Genomic DNA, 15,688 nt, shown 5'->3' with positions numbered 1-15,688 from the left:
CATTACCATTGTACCCTTTTTATTTTATCAAAAGTGAAATCATATTAACAATATCAATTATATTATCGACATTGACTAACGCTTCAAAAATTCCAAATCAAATATCAATTTTAATTCTGGATCACAAGAACCACTTCGTTAAGCATCACTCTTCACCAAAACATCAGGCCCTAAATCAAACATAAATCAACCAAGAATATGAAATCAACCCTAAATCAACCAATAATCAGAAGTCAAAGTTAATATACATAAATCAACCAAGAATCAGAAGTCGATCAACAAATAGAAATCAACACCTTAACATATAGAAAAGATGGTTTGAAATCAGAGAATCCATATATGAAATATTGAAATCTATAAAAACTTGTGAAATTGAAACTAAAGTATTCGATCTCTGTTGAAGTTGTGAAATCCAGAAGCAATTAGTGAAGATATTGATTGATGAAGAAAATCATAGACGGAAAATCGGGAGCACACCCAGTTTCAAACTATGGATATGAAGATGTAAATCCAATTCTCCGCCTTTTTTTGTTTTCTCGATGGGCTCCATATTTCTTTTTCTCCCCGTTTCTTCATTAAAAAAGAGAAATGAAATAGTGGAAATGGAATTAGATTATTTCTATTTCTCTCCTTTTTTACTACTTACCAAACAAGAGAAATGGAAAGTATTGCATTTCTCTACCCTTAATTCTCTGTACCAAACATGGCCTAAGGTTAAGTTGTTAACTACAATAAATAAAATATTTTCATAATTTACTAATCCATACAACATGCTTTTTATGAATAATAGAAAAATGTATGTGAAATTTGACGATGTGATTAGACTTAGTTGGGGACCTCAAAAGTCAAAACCGTTGAGGATGCTGTTAATAATAAAAAGGCTATAGTTGAGGGACTATTTTGTAAGTTCATCAACCGATAACACAAGAACACGCCGTCTAAATTGGAGTACTTTGGCCTCGAGGAAGTTGACCTGTGCTGAAAAACTGCTTTCAGTTTCCACTGTGGAAGGATGGCCGGAGTTGACGCATCGGAACCGATTCACCCTTTCATACCTGCAGATCTCATTCTGCAGGATTATGTGCCGATTATACTCTCTCAATCTACAATTCTCAGTGTTTATGGCTGCGCTTCCCTCCTTGTCGTCTCCTTCGTCTGGATCCTCGCAGGTACTCATCTAAATTCTGATAGTTTCACTTTAAATCACTACTTAATCTGTTACTTATACTGCATTTCTGAATTCACCAACAGTTTTCTGTATTCACACACAATTGTTGCGTATCCTCTGGTCATTCATTTGTACTCTGTCGTTTTTTCGGTTTATATCTGATAAATCATGCACACATATCGTTTTATTTTAAGTTTAAGATCCAGAAAACTTTTGAAGTCGATAGGTGATCTATTTGGCATCCGGTCAGTAGTGTAGATTTTGTTTTGGGAATACAAAACGTGTTAGCAGCTTAAATTTCATGGTGAATCGCATTAATCTGGATCTATGACGTACACATTTAATAATATACCAATCGAATCAGAAAGAGTACTCCGACCATTGGATAATCGTTTTAGTTTTAACTACTTCCATTCACAGTGCATTTTTGTTTATTGGCATCCATTACCAGGATCTGCTTTAACCAAAAAAGTTCCATCATCTCAATGAATCATGACTTCTCTCTCATACACACAGGGTTTTCTTTAACCTAAAAGCTCTGATGCAAGTTTTGTTTGAATGTGATGAACAGGGCGATTTCCTAGAATAACAAAACTTGACAAAGTTCTAATGTGCTGGTGGGTTTTCACTGGGCTCACCCACATGATCCTCGAGGGTTACTTTGTTTTCACTCCAGAATTTTTCAAGCAGACATCTCCCACTTACCTTGCAGAAGTTTGTATGTTCTTGCTACACTTTCTGCATCAAAATTTGTTATAATTAACAAATTAAAATACTTCTTGTTTATTTACATATGATATGACAGGGAAAGAATACAGCAAAGGTGACTCCAGATACGTTGGAAGAGATTCAGCTGTAGTTGCCATTGAAGGAATCACAGCTGTTCTTGAGGGTCCAGCTTGCATTCTAGCTGCGTATGTCTACTTTTTCATCATCATTTTGTTTAATTAATAGTATCTTCGATTCTTGTTAATTTGGTGAATGTTGAACAGGTATGCTATAGCAACAAGAAAGTCATATAGTCATATTCTTCAAATAGCTATTGCTCTTGGACAACTGTATGGGACAGCTGTCTATTTCGTAACTTCATACTTAGAAGGTGATAACTTTGCTGCAAGTCCGATTTACTACTATTCTTATTACATCTTTGCAAATTCATTTTGGGTTTGGATACCTTCATTGATTGTCATCCGATCATGGAAGAAGATATGTGCTGCTGTAGACAACACACAAGAACACAAAAAGACCAAAAGGCGTTAGTTAAAACCACTTCCTTATTGTTATTGTTATTGTTATAATTTATGATTATTAGCCCTTTATGTTGTTTATGTTGGGAGTGTTTGTTTGATCAACAACTTTGAGAAGAAATTAATCTAATTTCATTTAGTCTTGGTTTCATTTTGTGTTAAGTACTTATTATTGACAAAAAAAAAAAAAAAAATACATGGTTGTTTCTTGCTTAATTAATCTGGATGGAATGACTTAACAGGTTAAGCCAAATAACCTGACTTAATATATCAAGACACTAATGTCTTTTCCCTTCTTTTTCCTCTCAACTCCTCTAAGATTAAAATTGATGAATATTGCAAAATTTGTTTTGGGAAATATAAGGGTAAAAAGGTCATTTGGTGTTGAGACTATGCATAGAACAGTTTCATTCTTGACCACAGAAGTTTTAATTTTAATGTCTTTTGACTACCAAGTAAATGACATTAGTAATTATTTTTTAGATTGTCTTCTTTTAACATATTCAAAGTTAAATGACTTTTTCTCAAACTTTGATTATGTCCATGGCTATGTCTAAGGATATTCAAGGTTAACTTGAATATAAATCGAAATAACCGGTTAACTGGTGCCGGTTCAAAAAAAAAAAAAAATTGGTTTTCATATGTATTTCAAAATCAATGAATTTTAAAATTAATTTTCAAATGAGGAAATCTTTCGATGTAATCTTTAAAAGAGGTAAAATGAGAATTTAAAATTTGGACTTTCAGTAAATGTTGTCAAATAGAACTAGCAAAATATTTTTAAAAAAATGGTTATCAATTAAGCACATATTACAAGTTAGAATAAAAATTGTTACAAGTTAAATAATATTGCATACATATTACAAGTTAAAATAAAAATTATTGTGTTCAAAAAACTATTTATAAAATTTAATCCAACCTCCCATCTACCCAAAAAAAAAGCATCATTTTCTTGATGCACATACACATACCTAACGGCCTAACATGCACCAAGCATGATAAATTTCCGCAACAATCGAACAAATTTGTTAAATCACTCCTCTTAAAAGTACCACATTTTCTATTCGAAGTACCAATAACCAATATTCCTGTTAACCATCTATTTTAAAAATATATTGCCGAAATTGATTATCAATCATTATAAATATTAACGAAATTGATTATGCTCCATAAGGCCACGGTTTTGCTTATTCAACATTTACTCTTAAATTTCAAACTATTTATAGAATCAAGGGCTATTTACTTATTCAAAATTGATTATGCTCCATAAGTCCATGATTTTGCTTTTGCATTCACATAGGATGAGTTGTGATTTGAGACACTAATAGATATTCACTTTGGGATAAATTTAACAATGAGCGAGTATGCTTTCTTGATAAGCCTCACTTGCACAAGGTGGTTAGCTACCCCTTGTATGATGGTTCACATGTCACCTATCTTTGAAATATGAACATGCATTGAAAATGTATCAAGTAGAGTTGGCTACGTGTATAAGCCCGAATATAACCATTATAAGATATTGGACTTGAGAACAACCTAGGAATTGGGAGTAGTATGCATATATATTGCATTACTTTCTCTTTTAAAATTGACATTGAACTGGATTAACTATTGATTATTTGGATCATTTATCTAGCCTTTGAGCTTTTGAATTGTTGATTATGACATAATGAGAGTTTTGAAAATTGAGTTAATGTCTTATTCACCCTGATAACTTTGATGAAGAAGCTATCCACAAGAACGAAAATGATAGAGGAGTTTATGTTACCATTACACAAAATGCATCACTACATATACTGATCATTTTTATTTTCACAACAAAATCCGTGACAAAATTACATATCGACATCTTCACATATGAGATAAATGGTCATCACAAACATATGCCTACACTTGCACATAAATATCATACACTCTACTCCTTTAGCAAACAGCCTATGCCTACTTTCATCCCATATGGCATACAAATCTATTGTTTATATGAGCACTAATAAAAGCATCCAGATTACCATTTAAAACAAAATTGGGATCCGCCAATTGAATACCCGTTTTTACATCTTGAACAAGCTTGTATGGCCTAAACACATACCTTCGTGTTTCTTGATCCCACATGTCCATAACACCATCTTTCTTGATTTCATTTATACTTTTTACTTCTTCGTCTTTCAATATTACTAGGAGTTTCGCCTTTAACCTATTAAGAGCCTTCATCTTGTTGGAAAAATCGTTCCTTTCCCCTACAACATAAAACATTTCCAATATTTCTCATTAAGTCTGGATGTCTAGCATGGGTAAAGTGACTGAATGGTTAATGATGTCTGTCTGGATAAAATGTTGTATGCAGAAAGAAAAGTTTGTTTCTTTTCTAGACCGAGTAAAATGTCAGAATGAGACAAAATAACACCATTTTATCCATACATTTCCAAAAACAAACTTCACAATATTCATCAATTTTAACATGAGAGGAGCTAGGGGGAAAAAAGAACGGTTAGTGTCTTAATACATTAAGCCAGGATTTTTAGCTTAACCCATTAAGTCGTTTTGTCCAGATTAAGTCAAAAAGAAACAATACCTTAACTCTGAAAGAATGAATTGATAAAGAAGGTAAGAAAAACTATTGCTTTTATTCGTGAAAATTAATATTCCATTTAATTTTGAGATTTCAAAATCATAGATTAGCTACCTGATGAATGGACAGTCAAGCCAGTTGGAGAATGTTGAATTTGAACCATACGCCTTTTTCGACCTTCATCATCATCTTCACATAATGATAAATAACTGATCTTCAAATCTTTCTCATCAACAATCAATTCAGGAGTTTCTTCAAGAAACAGAGGTACCACATCAATGGCAGCCGAGCTAACCTGCAAAGTACAAAACGCAAATAAATTAGACAATTAATAAAAAAAAAAAAAAAATTATATCTTTTGACGAAATATATATAATATATACCACCTCAGATAAGGATTCAGGGTGAGAGGTTATCATTCGATGAGTACCCTTTTCCCCCAAAAAGTAACCATAAGCATACTTGTATTCAAACTCGATAATTGCAGACTTGATACCCCCTCCTTTTGACATGCATTTCTTCTCAATTATCCTTCCCTTTAAACCTTGCTTTTTAGCCCATTTCATATACATTCCAACAAGTTGTTCTGCCCATATCTGTTTCAAAAAATTCAGAAATTCGTTTCATAACTTTTTGTGAAAATGAACACAAATACATCTTTTGCTTGAAATACGATTGATGCACCTCAGATCGGATGCCTTCAGATCCTGCTTCTATTATAATACAAGCTCCCTCAAATTCATATTGCCCTTTAAGAAGTTTGGACATTTCATATTTATCCAAGAACTTGCTCACATCTACAGATGTTGTATACGCTTGTTTAAGAAGTGCATAATTTATAATGTCCATCTCAGCCAACTCTGTTATTAGCTTTGCTTCTTCAACCTAAATAAACCACAATTCACAATATAATCTTATAAAATACAAGATGTGGGATTTCCTGATAAGAGTAAATTACTAGGATACCCTTGGTTTAGAGCATTACCTTGTATGTGAGGTCTTTGAGAGCATCAACCACTTTAGCACTATCAGCTAACTTAATAAGGATATCACTGGTTTTGGCTAAGTCATCCCATAAATCATACTCGCGAATCATTTCTTCTTGTTTGATTTGTCGTGCTTCTTCAAATTCCAATGCAGTTAGACCTAATAATTCAGCACGATTAACTGAATCTTCTATCTTCTTTCTCAATGAGAACATACCTACACAAACCATCCATAAAAATCTGATAGTCAAGGTATAGGATTTGCAGTTTAGCAACCATCTCATAATTCTTTATGAACACATTGAAATTTCCAGACAAATGCTACAGTTAGAATGTTCTTGGTGTTAAATTCGTAAATATAAACATAAATCCAACCTAAAACCTCAAAGGGTACCATTTTTCTTTAGTAGGTTCTTGAGTTAAAGAGTAAAAGATGCGTTTTCGAAAGAAGAAAAATGAGCTGGCGTTCATTTACAATTACTCTCTGCAACAACTGACGAACAGAGCACTACAAAGAAGGGTAAGCTGAAAGATACGAAATAAAGTCAACATAGCAGAGTTTACTTCCCAAATACGAACGCCAAATTTAAACTCCTGAATCATTATTTTGCAATTGCAAAACATAAATGAATTGGCTGCAAATTAGACACTGGTTATCAGAATTATATCAATTTGGTATGTTCTTCCCTAGAAATTCAAAACCAATATCAATTTTCAACTCCGAAAGAGTTAAGACTCAAGTCATCGGAAGTAGAAAAATACAGGGTTGTTAGTTTGGCGGGGAATAAGTAGATAGAAGAAGGCAAACCGAGCTGTTTGTAGGATTTGCTGGTGTGAATATCCATGGGTTGAGAAGAAGAAGAAGACAAGGAAGCAGTAGCTGGAGTTAGCAGACATCGTCGAATGTTTATTCCGGTGGTGTATCTCCTTCGACTCCAACCGCAATAACGGTGGAAATGTGAAGCAGCCGCAGTTCCAGCCGCCATTTTTGGGTACAAAATTGAACTTCTTCCAACATCGAACCCCGAAGGGTTTTGGATAAAGCCGGTAAATATTGTAGGAAAAGGTAAACTCGCGACTCGTGACATGATAAGTTCATAACAGGTAAACAAAATCAAAATTGCAAAAATGCTCCTGTGGTTTGCATTTTCCTTTAGATTAGGTCCAAAAAAATTTGATTTGCAAAAATCATCCTTATTTGTGGATTTCATCATGGATTTGATCGTTAAACTAACATTGTTAAGTGTAAATTTAGTCCGTAAAACTAATATCCAAATATAATAACTTTATAATTACAGTTTTGGTCCATGTGGGAAGTGGTATACATCTTTATGCATGTCCTAGTGGTATACTAATTTTAATTTAATTAAATATATTTTGTATTTCTCTTGTAATACTCATTAACTCTTCTACATGACTTTATGAAATTTTACATTTTTAGTTTACCTCATTTTTCAAACAACATCTTTTATTAACTAGCAGCTATTTTTTCAATTATTACCTAAGTTTTTCAACTAGAAATTAGTTTTTTCAAATAGTTTGTTAAACATAACCTAAAAAGGCAACATACCGTCACAATTTAGCATTCTACATAAAATATCGAAAAAGTTAAGTTTGTTCCATTCAAATGCTTATATTATACGCAAAATGTGTAAATAATAGTTTGTTATATTACATAGTTAAAATAATAGTTTGTTATATTACATAGTTAAAATATATGTCACATAAGTTGATAAAATAATATAAATGTCTTGCATTTTTGTGGTTGATCCAAATTAAGACTCTATTCTCATCCAATAAGGTTTCACGGTATTGTTTGCAACAAATAAGAACGTGAAACAAAAAAGAGTAGAATTTTTTACACAAGTGGGCATGTCAATTCTTACCATAATTCTTCAAAACTCAACTTCAAGTTTAAAGGGATTCAGCAAATTTAGAAGCCTCTAAGTCTTGCTCCTATTTCATGACACAATTCATAAACCAGTCGTTACTAAAAGTAGCAATCCCTTTCTTCACAGCTGACAATGCTTCTTCCATCCCCTCTTCACTTGCAACAGATATCGTTTTCCCTAAATCCTTTGCTTTTTCAAAACTCCTAATCACCTAAATTTTTTTAAATAAAAAATATATATTTAACTCATTCAATTTTTTTCTTTTTAATAAAAAAGCAGTATTCGACTTACATTTCCACCTGTAGACCTCACAATAGCTGACATAGTACTCACAGGAGGCTGCACATGAGTTGCAAGGCATACTTCAAATCCTTTAAGCAAGCCTCCAGGATTTTCTATTGCTTTAACTATTGTATTCCTTAAGTATATGTTCGATACTTCAACTCATATTCAACATCTTTCACAATGTAATCCATTTCATCTGTAAAATATTTAATAAAAATGACCGTTTTGCAATTCTTTTCTAGACTGAAATTGTTAAAGCCTCTTAACTCATCTACAAATCTTAATAAAACTAAGATCAAATCTGAATTCTTATTTTTATATATAAATACGATTACAATGGGATCCTTTTATAATCAATGTATCCTTATCAGATAAGGAAGCTAGCTATACTAAGATAACGATAATTCTTGTTCAACAAGGAATAATCAAAAGATAATGACATAAATTTAAATCTCAACACTCCCTCTCAAGTTGGACTGTGAAGATCACGGACTCCCAACTTGCTGCATAAGAATCTAAATCGATCTGCTCCCAATGCTTTTGTGAACACGTCTGTCGTTTGAAACTCGGAACGAATAGGACATGGTTTTATTTCTCCATTGTCTACTCGCTCTCTAACAAAATAACAATCCATCTCAACATGCTTGGTCCGTTCATGATAAACTGGATTAACTACGATGTGTCGGGCTGCATCATTGTCACACATCAAAGGAGTAGGACCCTTTTGAGTAGCATCGAAATCTTGCAAGAGCCACCTTAACCAAACAACTTCACAAACAGTACTAGCCATGGACCTATATTCTGCTTCAGCTGAAGACCTAGCAACAACACTTTGTTTCTTTGTGCGCCAAGAGATAGGAGAACCTCCCAAGCTAATGAAATAACCTGTGCAAGATTTTCTGGTGGATGGACAGCTTAGCCAACTAGCATCACAATATGCCATCAATTCAAGATTCCCTGATGAAGGCAAAAATAGACCTTGGCCTGGTGTGGTTTTAAGATAACCAAGTACCCGATATGCAACATCCATGTGTGTTTTTCGAGGTTTAGCAAGAAACTGACTTAATTGGTTTACAGAAAAAGTTATCCCAGGACGTGTAACTGTGAGGTAAAGCAATCTTCCTACTAACCGTCTATACCTGGAAGCATCAACCTCCGAGCTGTCATCGTCTTTATGAAGTTTCAAATTTTGTTCCATAGGAAAAGAACTAGGGTGACTCCCTTCAATTCTAGAGTCCTTCAAAATATCCAAAGTGTACTTGCGTTGACTAATAACAAAACCTTCAGCCGATCTGGCCACCTCAATGCCAAGAAAATATTTTAACAGTCCTAAATCTTTAATGCTAAATTGTGTTTGTAAGTATGCTTTCACCTCATTGAGTCTTTTATCATCATTCCCCATCAAAAGAATGTCATCAACGTAAATAAGTGCAACAAGATGTATTAAGCCTTTCTTGAAGATGAACATGGAATGGTCAGCCTTAGATTACCTAAAACCATTGCTCACAAGTGCCTTCGTGAATTTTTTATACCAATTTCTAGAAGCTTGACGCAACCCATAAATGGATTTTTGTAGTTTGCAGACCCGATCTCTACTCGTTTTGTTAAAACCTTGAGGACTTGTCATGTAGACCTCCTCATCTAAGTCACCATGTAAGAATGCATTGTTTACATCCATTTGGTGAACAAACCATTTCTTTTTAGAGGCGACTGCTAAGGCACATCGAATTGTTACCAATTTTGCAACTGGTGCAAATGTCTCATGGAAATCTATTCCTTCAATCTGCGTATATCCTTTAGCCACTAGTCGTGATTTATAGCGCTCAACTTGACCATCTGGTTTAAATTTAATCTTGTATACCCATTTCGAGTCAATAGGTTTCTTTCCTGGTGGCAGCGAGGTAAGAACCCAAGTTCCATTTTCTTCAAGGGCCTGGAATTCTTTACACATAGCTTTACGCCAATTTGGATCTGTAACAGCTTGCGAAAAACTTTTAGGCTCATCATGAGACGTGATGGCCGCAAGATAAGCTTGATGAGGTTTAGAAAATTTATTATAAGAGATAAAATTAGAGATCGAATGTACCATGGAGGAAGTAGAGAAACCTGAAGTGGGAACGGTAGTGGAGTCCGATGTAGGAACGTTGGAGTGATCATCAAGAGATGGTGGCAGGTCTGTGACGAATTCGTTTAGATGTTTCGGTTTGCTTTTGGTCATGGTACTTCTCTAGTTTTCTTGTTGAAGTGTTCGCTCAACCAGTTTTGGAGCTCTGTCACGAGACGAAGAGTTTGTCTCTTCATGATTTGTAACGACATCCTGATCACAATTTTGGTTGTTATTATCATGATCAGATCCATTATTTGAGTCAGACGATTCATCAATGGAGTCAATTTGAACTTCAGGTTCAACTTGCTTCTCGAAAGTTTGTAAACTTTTATCCAAATAATCGACTTCCATTTGCATTCTATTCATATTTTTTGGAAAGCTTGTGTTATCCACATTCTTGTTAATCTTGTAATCATTTCTAAACGGAAAAATATGTTCAATGAAAGTGGCATTGCGACTGATGTAGGTCCTTTCTTCCTTTATGTCAAAGAATTTGTATCCCTTTTGACCCATTGGATAGCCCAAAAAAACACAAGGTTTGCCCCTCTCACCAAATTTGTCTCGTTTCCCAACACAGTCATGCATATAAGCGAGACAACCAAATACTTTGAGGTGGTCATATGAAGGAATTTTTCCAAGAAGCATTTCATATGGAGTCTTGCTTTTAAGAACTTTTGTGGGCAGCCTATTAATAATGTATGCTGCAGTCAAGACACAATCTCCCCAAAATTCAATCGGTAGAGATGCTTGAAATCGCAGCGCACGACCCATTTCCAAGAGGTGTCCATGTTTTCGTTCTACTATGCTGTTTTGTTCCGGTGTATAGGGACAAGATGTTTCCAAAAGTATGCCACGTTCTTTATAGAATTCAAGCATAACTCTTGAGTTGAATTCCAAACCATTGTCAGTTCGTATCCTTTTCACTTTCTTATCAAATTGTGTAGTTATCATATTACAGAAGGATTTCAAAAAATAGCTTGCCTTAGATTTTTCTTTCATCAAATAAACCCAAACTCCTCTACTGTAATCATCTACTATAGACAAGAAATAATGTTCTCCATTCAAAGTAGCATTTCGATATGGACCCCAAATGTCAACATGTATTAACTCAAAAATCTCATAAGTCTTGGAAAAACTAATAGGAAACGGAAGTTTGGTTTGTTTTTCTCTAAGACAAGAATCACAAAACTGGTTACAATTACCTACATCTACTTGTTGTAACTTTCGTAAAACTCCCTCTGACGCATGACCTAATCTTTTGTGCTACACCATCTCTTTGCTAAAAATTGCTACCGCCACCTTGCTTTCCTTGAATGAGTCCAAGTAATACAGTCCTCCACGTTCCTTATTCGTCCCAATCAGGTTCCTCGAACATAAGTCCTGAATGTAACATGTTTTTGGTAAGAAAGTTAGTGAGCAGTTCAAATCATTTGCAAGCTTACTCACAGATAACAAGTTACAATTAAAATTTGGAATATTCAACACATTTTTCAGATCAAACCCATTTGGCAAGTGAATGTTTCCAACATGTTTAACTGGTATAGATGCACCATTAGGAATGGTGACCGAAGAATTATGTCTATTGGTTTTGACAACTTTTAACCAATCTTTATGAGGGGTAATATGGTCACTGGCTCCTGAATCAATAATCCAAGAAGTTTGGTTTTCATTCTTACCAGTCATGTAGGCTTTGGAATTGATCTTATCACTCATGTTAGCTTTAGGATGCTCATCAACTGTCTTGGCAACCTTTAGCATTTTCATAAGGTTAGCGTACTCTTCCTTTGTGATTGTTTGGTGACCAGAATCTTCTGTAACAGCAGCAACCTTAGCTTGCGTCCCTTTTTTTCTGTTTGGTTTTTCAAGTTTGTGGTTTTTGTGTTCCACCATTTTGGATAGCCAATAATCTCAAAGCAACCATCTATCACGTGTCCTGATTTTTGGCAATGTGTGCACCATCTGTCTTCATTCTTAACAGTTTTGTTGCGATTATCTTGTTTAGCTTTCAACTGTGGACCAGTTTTACCATATTGATGAGGATTGTATTGTCCTGCTGCTTGAAATGCCGATGATTCTGAATTAGTATTACGTGCATTGTCGATTTGTCGTTGTTGTTCATCTTGGCTGACAAGGTGATATGCAGTATTTAAAGTAGGAAGTGGGCTGCTACTGAGGATTTGAGTTCTTACTGCATTGAATTCTTCACTCAATCCCATAAGGAAGTCGTATAAACGTTCCTTATCTCGGAGTTTGGCGATTTCCTTATTAATTTCACACTTGCACCCGGTACATGAACAAGATGGGATTTTGGTTGATAGATTGAATTTCGTCCCATACACCTCTTAATTTCGTGTAATAGGAGGATACACTCAAGCTGTTTTGTTGTATGCTAGTGGCTGCACATCGAAGTTCATATGCTCGTGGAGCATTTTCTTTTCCAAATCTCTCCTTCAGATCTAACCAGATGTTACGAGCTGTTGCAGCGTATTTTACACTGCTCTTTATTTCTTTCTCCGTGGAGCTCACCAGCCATCCTCTCACCATCGCGTTGCATCTTCTCCAGTTGGTTAAGTCTGCAGAATCTTCCTGTGGCATGAGTAGAGTTACATCAACGAAACCTATCTTGTTTTTGGCAAAAAGAGCATTAGTCATCTCGTTTTCTCAATCACCATAATTCCCATCCCGTAAGAGGTTTTCTCCTACAAAATTTTGTCTCGGGTGATCAGAATTTGTGAGGAAGTAAGGCGAAGATATGTCAAGGACCGACTTGTCTCCTCCTGTGGAGGACTCCGGCTTGTCTCCAACTGCCATTTTTATCGAGCACTAGGATTGTATTCCCAGGTATTGCTCTGATACAATAATAAAACTATGATCAAATCTGAATTCTTATTTTTATATAAAAATACGATTACAATGGGATCCTTTTATAATCAAGGTATCCTTATCAGATAAGGAAGCTAGCTATACTAAGATAACGATAATTCTTGTTCAACAAGGAATAATCAAAAGATAATGACATAAATTTAAATCTCAACAAATCTGCTTTCTCTGAAGCTTTCTTTTAGCTAAGCAGGTGATATCACCCAAGCTCTGGATACATGATTACACTTCCAAATTAAAACTTGAAGTAATAAATAATAATTTTGGAAAAAAATTATCTTGAAACTTAAAATTAAATAAAACTCATCCTGAGCAAAAAGCTGTATAAAAATTTAAAGTTTTTCTGACTTTTCCAGTGATTATATGTGTGCTTACTCTTCCATCAGATGTAACAGAGCCACCAAGATCCTCAATTATTTGCTATTTTTATAAAAATTAAAGAAAGAATCGAAGAGAAAATTTAAGAGATTAAACTAAAATACTTTACCTTTGTAAGATTTGATTTTTTAGCATCGTCTGCAATGCTCATCAGCATGATTTTATAAGAATTATGATTGTTGGTTGCTTTGTAATTTCTCGACACACAACCGCTTTCTGATTGACATACAATCATATGACCTCCTTTGACTTCTTTTGACTTTAGTAAGGTATGAGAGGATTCCCAAGTCCTTTTCTTTGCACCAGATGAAGAACATAAACAAAGTCTAACATGGGAGTACGCCCCGCATACTCGGTCAACCACTCCGATGTTGGTCAACTACGAGGCTTTGTGTACGCCATGCATAACTCCGGAGTACGCCCCGCGTACTTGGGTCAACCTTGTTGAGTTGACTCGGTTGACTCTGTGGGTTTAACCAGGATTTGGTACCTACATATTCGGTTCAGGATTTGGTACCTTCAAATATGACATTTTCAGTTCTTAGTAGTTTCAGTCCAACACCAAGTTCACCCTTATTTGAATGGATTTCAATCGAGTAAACCGAATTAAATCCTATGTGGTGCAATGTAACACCCAATATAACAAAATTTGTTTACTTATTTCCATGTGATGTTGACGTGTCGTCGTTATGAATATTTATTTAACTATTGTATTGTTTAAATTTTAAATTTGTTATTTTGTTTATATTTTAGTTGTTTTTTACTTTGTTTTAAAATATAATTATTTCAATATGATTTATTTAATTTGTTTATAACATATATATATATATATATATATATATATATATATATATATATATATATATATATATATATATATATATATATATATATATATATATATATGCTTTTACTTTGTTGACGAGCACTAATAAACAGTTATTTTAGTTTTTGATTTCGTTGATTATAGACTTCAATAAATACTAATTTGAATTTGATGAAAATGGGTTTGGGATCGATGTCACGAAAGATGTTTATGAAGAAAAAAAATACAAATGTTGGAATTTATACACGCGGTCAGGCTAGTTTGTAGTTTTTAGAAGATGTATCAGGTATTATCCAATAACTTTATAATATATGGACTTGTTGAAATAAATATATTTTTAAAAGGGGTTTGTTAAATTTTGTGGTGTATAATAAAAAAAGAAAACTTTGTAGAATTTCAAGATTGCTTGGTAGTTGCTGGTTGGAGATTTAATCGAGTTATTAAGTCAAATATAACCATAAATCTAAACGAACGAAGATGAAATAAAAATAATTCTAAATATGATATGAAACGGTATATCCAACGGTATCAAACTGTATATCCAACCTTTTATTAGATCCAATAAAAATTATATCAAATAATGTTTATAACATCTTATTTGAATATAGGAAACTGATACAAAAACATTAAAAATATGGATACCCAATATCATTATTGGTTTTCCGGTTTTGGATATGGGCTATAAAGTGTTTCCGCTTCCCAGCCCAGTTTGCGAACGAGCCTTACCCTAGATCAACGGTCTAAAATCAAACACAACTAATCTAGCGTCGTATTATATGTAGAATGTGCAGTATCGTTTATGGTATAGGGAAGAAACTACTCTAGGCATGTTTGGGTTAACTTTTTTAGCATAAAAGTGCTTTATAAGAAAAGTGTTTATTAGCTTATGGTTTTTGAGAAAAGCTGATTTTAAAAATTGTTTGGATAAGAAAAGCTGTTTTTCAAGAGTAAATTGGTTAGAAAGCTAGGATATTCCAGTTTTCTGAAAGTTTTACTTTTTCCTATCCAAAAAGTTGTTTTAAAAAGTGTTTTTCAAATACACAAACACTTAGCTTATTAGCTTTTTGAAAAACTAAAAAGTTAATAAACTATCTTAAAAAGTTATTCCAAATGCCCAGTGTAATTCCGAGTTGTATTCTATCTCCAATATCGTTAACTGTTTATATGTTCGAAACAACATGGTGAGTTTCTCGTTTCAAAATTCTATCATATAATCTGATGCTGATGCTAAGGCTATAGGGGGTGGCCCCTCTCGCCAAAAAGTCGTCAACTAATATTAAGCCACTCCCTCTAGCCAAAAAGTCGCCAACTAATATTAAGCCACTCCATTAATACTCGCTAGTTAATTCG

At 33.9% G+C, this 15,688-nt stretch overlaps 3 protein-coding genes across 4 annotated transcripts; 1 reads left to right on the top strand and 2 right to left on the bottom strand.

Moving 5' to 3' along the window:
- The first annotated feature begins 930 nt into the window (after positions 1 to 930).
- LOC111889257 (probable 3-beta-hydroxysteroid-Delta(8),Delta(7)-isomerase) lies at positions 931 to 2,566 on the top strand. Its single transcript, XM_023885392.2, has 4 exons — positions 931 to 1,169; positions 1,740 to 1,886; positions 1,974 to 2,082; positions 2,161 to 2,566. Exons 1-4 carry the CDS (start codon positions 1,013 to 1,015, stop codon positions 2,426 to 2,428), a joined length of 681 nt encoding a protein of 226 aa, XP_023741160.1. The 5' UTR covers positions 931 to 1,012; the 3' UTR covers positions 2,429 to 2,566.
- Positions 2,567 to 4,185: 1,619 nt separating this feature from the next.
- On the bottom strand, positions 4,186 to 7,036 carry LOC111889247 (peptide chain release factor PrfB3, chloroplastic). Of its 2 annotated transcripts, none has more exons than XM_042896990.2 (6): positions 6,779 to 7,036; positions 5,970 to 6,187; positions 5,669 to 5,869; positions 5,368 to 5,580; positions 5,099 to 5,279; positions 4,186 to 4,652 (listed from the first exon to the last, which is right to left on the bottom strand). In XM_042896990.2, exons 1-6 carry the CDS (start codon positions 6,954 to 6,956, stop codon positions 4,363 to 4,365), a joined length of 1,281 nt encoding a protein of 426 aa, XP_042752924.1. In that variant the 5' UTR covers positions 6,957 to 7,036; the 3' UTR covers positions 4,186 to 4,362. The 2 variants fall into 2 exon arrangements, with proteins under 2 accessions (XP_042752924.1, XP_023741150.1); XM_023885382.3 differs by having other exon boundaries at positions 5,371 to 5,580; positions 6,779 to 7,035.
- An 890-nt stretch (positions 7,037 to 7,926) lies between these two features.
- Positions 7,927 to 9,615, bottom strand: LOC111889233 (uncharacterized mitochondrial protein AtMg00810-like). Its single transcript, XM_023885367.2, has 3 exons — positions 8,775 to 9,615; positions 8,154 to 8,299; positions 7,927 to 8,073 (listed from the first exon to the last, which is right to left on the bottom strand). The coding sequence occupies exons 1-3, from the start codon at positions 9,613 to 9,615 to the stop codon at positions 7,927 to 7,929; spliced, it is 1,134 nt and encodes a 377-aa protein (XP_023741135.2).
- Positions 9,616 to 15,688: the final 6,073 nt, after the last annotated feature.

The sequence above is a fragment of the Lactuca sativa genome, chromosome 8 (assembly GCF_002870075.4).
Source record: "Lactuca sativa cultivar Salinas chromosome 8, Lsat_Salinas_v11, whole genome shotgun sequence".
Lineage (NCBI taxonomy): Eukaryota > Viridiplantae > Streptophyta > Magnoliopsida > Asterales > Asteraceae > Lactuca > Lactuca sativa.
Note: the sequence above shows the minus strand (reverse complement) of the source record. Positions and strands in the feature narration are given on the sequence as shown.